Source organism: Rhopilema esculentum, chromosome 7 (assembly GCF_057945365.1).
Source record: "Rhopilema esculentum isolate cy_ngs chromosome 7, ASM5794536v1, whole genome shotgun sequence".
Classification (NCBI taxonomy): domain Eukaryota; kingdom Metazoa; phylum Cnidaria; class Scyphozoa; order Rhizostomeae; family Rhizostomatidae; genus Rhopilema; species Rhopilema esculentum.
In genome coordinates, this window is record NC_142821.1 from 6923084 (window position 1) to 6932046 (window position 8963).

Below are 8963 nucleotides of genomic sequence, written 5' to 3' on the forward strand. Positions count from 1 at the left end.
TTTTCAAAAAATTTTCATAGATTTGTACATTCTTTTTTATCCAGTATTGTCTTTTAATTAATCCTAAGACACTAACATTTAGAATGTCTTGTCGAATCAATTGTCACGAATATTCAGCGTTCTTTGTAAAGAATCCTTGCCAAACCAAGATTTAAGAGACTACGTATGAAGCCGTATGATTGTACTCCTTGCCTTCATTTTTAAATTTTAATAGATTTTTTACTCTTCGTTTTTAAACAGCATGGACCGGAATGGCAGATCAATGAAGACTGGGCTTTACTACAAGTAAGTTACCGAAACATATTTAAATTTTCGGCAACAAATATTTTTATTATTCTGCTATCTTCCGGCAGTGTTACTGTATTTACATTTTTTGTCAATTGTTTGTTTTGATTGTTTTGTTTAAGTCAGCTGTAACTCACAACAGGCGATTGATTTTTCAGGCCGTAAACACCATCTCAGAGTTGCCCCTGGATCCTGTGTCCGAAACATTGCATAACAAAATACCAAATTGGGATATAGTCAGTGATGTAGTCAATGCAACCAGTATCGTCCGGAGGTCTGCACGACAAGTAAGTACCGACGCCAAAACATGATTTTAGTCGGGATCTTTTAGTCGGAAAAACTTTTTCCGCTTGCTTCCTCCCATGTGTTGTGATAAGGCCAGCAAAGTCGTGTATGGTTCTAGCTGTACATTCCATGAAATTTTGGTATAGTCCATGAATTTAAGAAACTTTAAATGTACCAAGTTGTACCCTTACGCATCTTCTTTCTTACACACTTTATAAGATCTATTGCTTTTTTCTATGTCTTATTGCTTTTTTATCGTAGTGCCGTGACAGGTATATGAATGTTATCCTTCCAAGAGAGGAAGGAAAGGTGAGTGAAATTTTGAGATATAAGGGACGTATTTTTTCCAGTTTTTACAAAATATGAAAGTCTATCATATAATTACAGTTTATAATTTTGTATGGAGAATTCCCAGTGATGTTTATGCGTTACCTGTAGCTTTCTGTCAATGTCTCTTTTTCTCTTTGCTTTGTATTTTTTGTTTAATATATGTCCATGGGAACTGCAATGTGTCAACATAATATTACTTGATCGTCAGTCAGTTGATATGATCTGAGCCCTTTTTCCATTACCACTTTCACCTTTATAATTTTTCCACGTGTACGATTCTAAAAAGAGGTGTTTCTGTAAAGACCGAAACCCAATTTACATATTACGTGTTCAAAGTGCAAAATTTTGTTTAGTTCCAGCGTTGAATGACTTATTCAGAGTTAAATTAGGTGTGGTTGGTCTATTTTACAGGCTGGGTCGCATCACGACTATGACCAAAAGTCAAAGAAGAAGAAAGGTTTTCCTTTGCATGTCAAGGTGAGTATCACTTTAGCCAGAGTTTGTTACAAGATGCTGAAGAGAGTTAAGAGTTGTTACGAGATTCATCATGCCTTAGAAATCTATTTGCGTGTCATTTTGTGCAGCCCAAACATTTTATTTAGGCAACTCTCATTTTTTTTTCAACTATCCTTTACAAATTTAATGATCTTATATTCTCTGACTTGTTGACTTCCTACTCCTTGTTTCTTATTGTTGCCATATCACACGCACACACGCATGATTTTTCATGCAGGTTCCTAACCATGTTTAAATATGACTGATCTACATGATCTTTACCCTGATTTTCTTCAGATGCCGATGTCCCACCTTCCTGTCAAGACAGAGACACTTTTTGGAAATGATCAGGGACATAAAGTTCTGGGAATTCATCAGGGAAAATTCGAGCTGCACAAAAGGGCAGCCCAAAAGCGAAAGCCTCCGTTGAAGCCCGTGTAAGTTGGTCTGTTTACACTCTTGCTAGCTTTTTAGTTTATGCATTTCCTGAAGTCTTAAGCAGCCTAACATTTTAACTGTCACTATCTGTTTGTCCTTGATAGAAGATTGTTAGTCTCGTACATTATCAAATTTTTGTGTCGGCTTTAATTGCTTATTTGTGTTTTTCTTTGCAGTGACTAGATTAATTTGCTTCCCCAAACATTTGTTGTTTTTGCTCTAAGTTTTAGCTTTTGTTTCTCTTTTTAAGGCTGTCATCTGATCGCTTCCAAAAGAATGCAAAACACACCGCGACCCTGCCCACAAATACAGCAACAGATGAAAAAATCCTTAACCCCATGCAGCTTGCAACTTTGCGGGCTGAAAGAATCGCCAAAGAGAAACTGCAGAATGCCCAAGCTGCATCTGTGGTATGTGTTTTCTTTTAATTCAAAATGTTCTGAGCGAGGTAGACGATGACCAGACCTATGAGGAGCCCGTACCCTTAGAAAAACTTTTCAGTCAACACCAAATTCCGTCTTTATTACGTCATCTACACACAGACGAAAAGTTTTTCAATGTTAGATATAGAAAACGTAGTAGAGATCAGTTTCTTTTCTTTCCAAACAGCAACATCAGCAACAACAACAACAGCAACAACAACAAAGTCAGCCAGCCGATGCCACAAAGACCGATGCAAGCAAATTTCGAAATCTGATTTCCACTCAAACGGTAAGGGATACAGTCGTATCTAATTTGTACACAGAATCCCTTATCTCGGGCGGATAGGATGTCCAATTAATGATGCAAATAATTTGTCTTTGCCATGCCTCTCATAGTCCAATAATTAACAAGACAGCGCATGAAATGTTTCTGAGGTAGTTTCTTAAAAACGGTGATTCCCAGTTTGCTGTAAGTCCTAACCGAAATGATGATAATAATACATCAAAGAAATCGAATGGAGTATCATGCTAGTATAGCACGTTTTATTTGTCGGTTCTACATTATAACTAAGTATGGCAAAATGTAGTTTATTTTAGTATTATTAATGCTGCTTGTTAATGAATTGTCACACTACAAGAATTTAGGATAGATGCAGGGTTTAGCAAGTTTTGAAAATCATCCGCTTGTCTTGATCTTGTGCACTGCAATACTAACTATATGCATAAACTGATGTTGAATGGTTTATAATGCTTGAAGCCATACATAACAAAGTTGAATGTTGGCTGTTGAAATGATAGATGTGTGAAAGATGCCATAGTCAATTGGTTAATCTTTTCGTACCATTTCTAATATTTATTGCTTTCTAGCAAGCCCAGCAGCATCTTCAGAAAGCAGTGGCCCTTGGAGCATCACAAGTGGCAAGTGCAGCTGCACTCAAAAGTAAGTATCATCAGGGTAATGGTAACCTTGCTAGGTTTTAATAATGAGGCCGATTATAGTTAAATAAACTACAGTTGTCTCATAAACACTAATCGTGGCTCGTTTGTATAGCTAGCAGGTGTGAGACCACCTCGACAAACATTATTGCTCAAAAGCAATTTGTCGCGCGTTTTCTAAAAAGTGCATGGGTATTTGTTCCCAATGCCCCCTCCCCTGCTTTTTTATGTCTCTGTGCTTGCGTAAATTACAACATTTGCCTTTAAGGTGTTATTGCTTGAAGCGGTGTCAAATATTTTATGAAATATTTAGCAGCTAATCCTCACTCTTGCAGGTGGACTGGTACTTACTTCAGGCGCAGCCCCACAGGCCTCTGTCACAGCCACTGGCACAACCAGTGCACCGGTACAGCTGAGCACGACTACGGCCTCATTTGCAGGCACCAAGAGGGCCCGTCCTATGGCCACAGTCTCCCTTGGGCAGGTGCAATCGGTGTGTTAAATTTAGATTTCTCTAGACCTATTCGCTATGAATTGCATTCACAGTTTGATGCCTTCGAATAAAAGTCAAAGAAACTAACAGGCTTGGGCCTAAACTGATGATGAATAGGGTGCGTTCTTAATAACACGGCAAAATGCACCGCCATCACTTGTATTGTCACAGTAATGAATAATTGCTTCAATTGTTCCATGTTAATTGGTTTATTTAGAAATGGATCGCTTGATAGTCACACAATGATTGATTTCAAATGAAAATCTTGGATTTTCTCGAAGAATCCTCTTCATGGTATGCGACCAAACCAAGGCTAAGGCTGTAGTGATTGACGCGGCAGCGCGTTTGGTCGCAAAATTTTAAGCATTGCCTTTGTGACTTCGTAAGATAAGTAAGTATTTAAGTATATTCATTCGAACTTCCAGAGTGCAGTGGCGAAACCCGCTAGCCGATTAATTCAGGGTCAACCAAGCAGTCAAGTTGTCACTGGTATAGCTACTAGCAAGATTGTACAACAGGCTGGTAACCTGATAGTGGCTACTGCGGCTGGAACAGCTGGTATCCAAACTGTGGTAAGTTTGTTAAAGGTTTGGTCGTTTGAAGCTCTTTTGCGTGTACCAACAAGACCCATTACACGTAGTGATGTTGTATCACCTCCTAATGTGATATAAGGACAACCGAATGATTGTAACCTCTTACTTGTTACGTTTCACCAAACGTGCTGTCGGTGACTTCGTTCTCGAACTAAGCTATAATTAAAGTGTCTGCTTAATGTTTACTATAATGATACAACTTTTGACTAGTAAATTTCTGTTCTAGTCGCTGTAAAGGTTACATATTTACAATTAAGCTCCTTGAATATTGTTTATCATTGCTCTTGTATTCTTTATCTGATATCTTTACAGTTGAAAAATTATTCGCAGGGACAGCTTGCTAGAGGAGGGACGACCATTGTAGGTACTGCAGGTATCCTGAGTTTTATTTATTATTTTATAACTTAAACAGTATTTTTAAATTAGATATTCCTCGCCGTATTTTAAGAATTTCTTGGTTGAGACTTTTTATGAATTTTGTACTAAACCAGGTTGTATTGCTTTTGAATTTCTTAAGAATGCGTCGTGTTGAATTAGAGTTTCTTAAGAAAGTGGTGAATTAAACGTAGGGGTTATTTGTTACTAGCTAGACAGTTTGTTAAGAGTTCCTATCTTTTGTGTTATTCTGTAAATACTATGTGAAAAGGCCATCGGGCAGGTTGGCCGTGCATATGAACAGTAAGGCCAAGCACTCTACCTAAATTTCCAAGAAGAAATTTGCTAAAAGCGAAAACAAACATCGAATTTGTCACCAGAAAATCTCGACTTTTGACGACTTTTATTCATTCCTTTTTAGCTTTATATTTAGCTGAACAAAAATAACTAAAAATATCTTTCATTTCAAAGGAACTACCCAGCTCGTGACTGGCCAGCAACTGCTACAAGGGAAAACCTTGACGCCTCAGCACCTTGCGTTGCTTCAACAAAAACAACAGCAAGCTCAACAACAGCGATTACAGCAGCAGAAGCACATCCTTCAACAGCAGCAACAACAGCAGCAGTTGCAACAACAATCACAGTCACAGCAACAGGGTGTCCAACAGCAACAGACCACACAGGGGCAACCACAGCAGCAGGTGACAGTCAGTGCTGCACAGCTCGCAGGTACGTCCGCAGGGCTCTAGGAGCATTGAGGGGTAGCTAAGTACCCTTATGATATAAACTCATTTCTATCAGTACGTTAATTTTTCGCATTGAATTTCCTGGTCAAAATTGTTTCAAAAGATAGATAGGGATGCTACCCGAAATATGCCAAATTTTAATGAAGAATTTAAGTGACCGTTGTAGTTTCAGTTCACCAGCTCCGCCCCTCATCTCAATCTATATCCAATTTTTAAAACACACGTTGTACCAAATTCCTTGGTTTTTTTAACTTTTTTTTGGCCTCTCTTTTTATTTTGGTTAAGACAACAACTCACTGTTAAACACGATTAAAACAGCAGATATATACCAGTTTTTGAGCTCCGAAACAGTATTGTTATTTTTATTCCCACGAAAGGATCTGAATATCAATGTAACTTACATTATTATCTGTTATAGTGAAATCTTACGTCTAGTTCCAAGTATTTTTGCATAGCCTGTCTTTTGCGCATTATACCCTTTTTACAATGTCTTTGAGAAAGAGTTGATGTACACTTTTCAACACTTTCCTAGGCCTTACCGTGCAGACAATGAAAGGTCCCGTGCCAGTACGCGGTACAGGTCCCCAGATACCTACTGCGCAGTTCTCACCGGCCCAGCAACAGCAAATTCTCAAGCAGGCTTTGCAGAGACACCAAATTATGCAAAAAGTGCAGTTGGCTCAGAGTAACCCGCAAATGCAACAACTTATTTCAAGGCAGCAGTTAACACCACAGCAACAACTTCAGCTTCAGCAGCTAAGCCAGCAACGACAACAGCAAATTCAGCAACAGCAGAATAAATTTCAACAGCAGCAACAACAGCAACGCTCGGCTACTGGCACTCCTCCAAAACCACAGCTTGTCATGACACAGGTATTCTTTCACAAACATTGTTGAAAAAAGGTATTCATTGAAAGCTCGAACCTTGAATTGCTTTTTATTTAACCAAACGATTGGCCCTTTTTAATTATTCTTATTGACCGTTTGGTTTCCAGGTGAAGCAGCCTCAGGGAATAACAACCCAGCAACTGAAGCAAGTACCCACAACTACACCAAGGCCACAGATTATTCAACAGACTAATGGCTCACTGGCACAGTCGATTTCCCAGTCTGTGTCTCCGCAGATACTTCTTCGATCCACTGTTTCGCAAGGAACCAGCCAAGCTCAGCAAATCCAGGTCCAACAAGGTTTGCCGCAGCAGATCCAGTTGCGTGCAACGATGGTCAGTCAGCAGACACCGCAGGGTATCCAGCAACTGCGCCTTACTCAGCCACAGCAACTGCAGACAATGCAGATCCCGTCTGGTGAGTTAACTGGTCGATATATAGTCATGTTTATTATAGAAGCGGTTTTACTGAAACTTTGACGTTTTCATATGCACAGAAACAAACCAACACAAAGCTCATACTTGCAATGATGGCGTAAAGCCCTTAGCATATTCCCGATTGTCTGTTCTGACCTGAACTATGAATATTGCGCGATCAGGATTGACCAAATGCATACAAAGGTCACCCCATAGCAAAATTCACCATGGGTGTGCAAAGATTGTCTACCCTAATGAATTTGATTAGCTCTTTTGTACCCCTATCGTATTTGTACCACGTCGTTTGATTTCTTTGTCGGTTTAAAGGCTATTGTTTAGATAAAACGATGTTGATTGTCATGTGTTATACTTGCAGGAACGTTGGTGTTACAACAGCAGCAACAAAGTCAAGGAACTCAGAACCTTGCACAGGTCATTGGACAAACACAGGTGCAAGTCGTCTCTTCACAGCAACAACAACAACGAGCTTTCCAAGCAACTCTACAAGCCCAAACAAAGCAAGTGGCGTCAACTGGACAATCAACTGCAAGCAGCCAGCTGCAACAACAGTTGCAGAGCCAGCAAGCGCAACAACAGCAACAGGTTCCGCAAACCGTGCAGCTAAAAGTAGTCACGCAACCACAGCTCTATGCGCAATCGCAGATCCAAATCACAAGCCAAACACCAACATCCGTTACAGCGCAACAGCTTTTGCAACAGCAGCAAAGGCAACGATTGCAAGCGCAACAAGCGTCAACTCAACAGCAGCAACAGCAACAACAGCAGCCACAGCAACAACAACAAAATTTATCTGCTGCATTGCAACAGCAACAGCGTCAAATTCAACAGCAGCAACAGCAGCAACAACAGCAATCGGCAACGTCGCAAGGATCTCCTGCGCAAGCAAGTCAGCCTAGAAGGGTGCCTACCCCACAGAAAGTATCCGAGCAGAGTCCTTTGGCTGATGATTCACAAGATGATCAGCAAGAAAGGAGGGACAATTCATCAGGCTCGTATGCCTTACGCAGGAGAAGCCAACAGAAGCATTAACTTGACTGTTTTTAGTGATTTGCCGCCTTTTCTTGGTGTTACCCCGTCAAGCTAGGTATTTGTACACTGATATATTTATCAGATGGCAGACAGTATGACAATTCAATTATGCATTACCCTAAAAAGTGCTACTTTACAGTGTTCAATTAGTAGCATAGCACCAGTGGGCATGTTTTTTTCGATTTTGGCCTGGCAAGCAAATTTGTGCTACTGGTTGATTTTATGACTTGCAAGCATAGGGCAGTGGTACAAAAAGCCGACGCCAAGCAAAGTGGCAGCGATCACTAACGTTTGTTGTAGTTGTAATTCAATTCTTTGCTTTTTAGATGTAATTTAAGACTAGCACCAATTAAGGTTCGATCTACGTTTTGGCGTGTGCAATTTATTTCCAATTTCAGTAGCCTTTAAGTACTGCACGTTGTAGATGTAAATACACGAAATAATTGGCCCAGTGTAAAAAAAGGGGAAAAGAGGACTTGTTGCAATATATAATCATTAACTCGGTTGATTACTGTTTCACCAGGGTGGGGAGACTGGAACTAATTGTCATGAAAGGACATACCGCTTCATCGAGTATAATCTTTGCACGCAAGTTCTTTGATATGCGAAATCAGAAAGAATAAGTTCTGCGAAAGGTAATCAACAGTACAATTTCCCCTTGAATCGTTGACTCTAAAAATATGTTTCTCCTCAAACCTGGCCTATCCCTTCGCAATTCTTCTCCAGGCCCCCTCCTCGCCAGTAGGCAGGCAACGTAACGTAAGCTTTGGTGAATGCAGTCATGTAGAAAATGCCATAGCTGACATTTCACCATGTCAGGGCTACGATTAATAACTATGTCGGTGACAGTTTGAATTTCTTCCAATGCGTGGATCTAAGTAATCAGCTGTTGCACTTGAAAACGTTCTTTTTATTTAAGCACTTTTCTTATTCACAGGGAATTTGATTGTCTTCTGCATCAGAATTTTAGGGTTGCATAACACAGTACTAAACCATAAATTAATTCGGTGTTAAGACAAACAGACTATTGACTACCAGACTGTAGTGTTACAACCTGTATGTACATCGGTATACGGAAAATTATCTTCGATTTTTTGTAGAACTAAATTTTATGTAAATAGCCACTTCATTAAATGACTGAATCAAGTCATAATTTGTTAGTCATCTGTTCACATCTTCCTTCCTTTGAAAACTTCTGGTTATCCGTAACC

The 8963-nt window shown here is 39.7% G+C and overlaps 1 protein-coding gene across 4 annotated transcripts in view; it reads left to right on the plus strand.

Moving 5' to 3' along the window:
- LOC135683323 (chromatin remodeling protein domino) overlaps positions 1 to 8905 on the plus strand; it is a 36793-nt gene extending 27888 nt beyond the window's left edge. Inside the window, exons 32-46 of one of the 4 annotated variants that reach the window (XM_089109341.1) lie at positions 241 to 285; positions 444 to 572; positions 832 to 879; positions 1312 to 1377; positions 1693 to 1832; positions 2084 to 2243; positions 2443 to 2544; positions 3123 to 3195; positions 3527 to 3684; positions 4110 to 4256; positions 4590 to 4650; positions 5124 to 5381; positions 5931 to 6271; positions 6394 to 6703; positions 7079 to 8905. In XM_089109341.1, the coding sequence (XP_088965467.1) occupies positions 241 to 285; positions 444 to 572; positions 832 to 879; positions 1312 to 1377; positions 1693 to 1832; positions 2084 to 2243; positions 2443 to 2544; positions 3123 to 3195; positions 3527 to 3684; positions 4110 to 4256; positions 4590 to 4650; positions 5124 to 5381; positions 5931 to 6271; positions 6394 to 6703; positions 7079 to 7752 (2712 nt within the window). In that variant the 3' untranslated portion in view covers positions 7753 to 8905. The remainder of the gene's footprint in view (positions 1 to 240; positions 286 to 443; positions 573 to 831; positions 880 to 1311; positions 1378 to 1692; positions 1833 to 2083; positions 2244 to 2442; positions 2545 to 3122; positions 3196 to 3526; positions 3685 to 4109; positions 4257 to 4589; positions 4651 to 5123; positions 5382 to 5930; positions 6272 to 6393; positions 6704 to 7078) is intronic. The other 3 variants (XM_089109342.1, XM_089109343.1, XM_089109344.1) reach the window with 3 other exon arrangements.
- Positions 8906 to 8963: the final 58 nt, after the last annotated feature.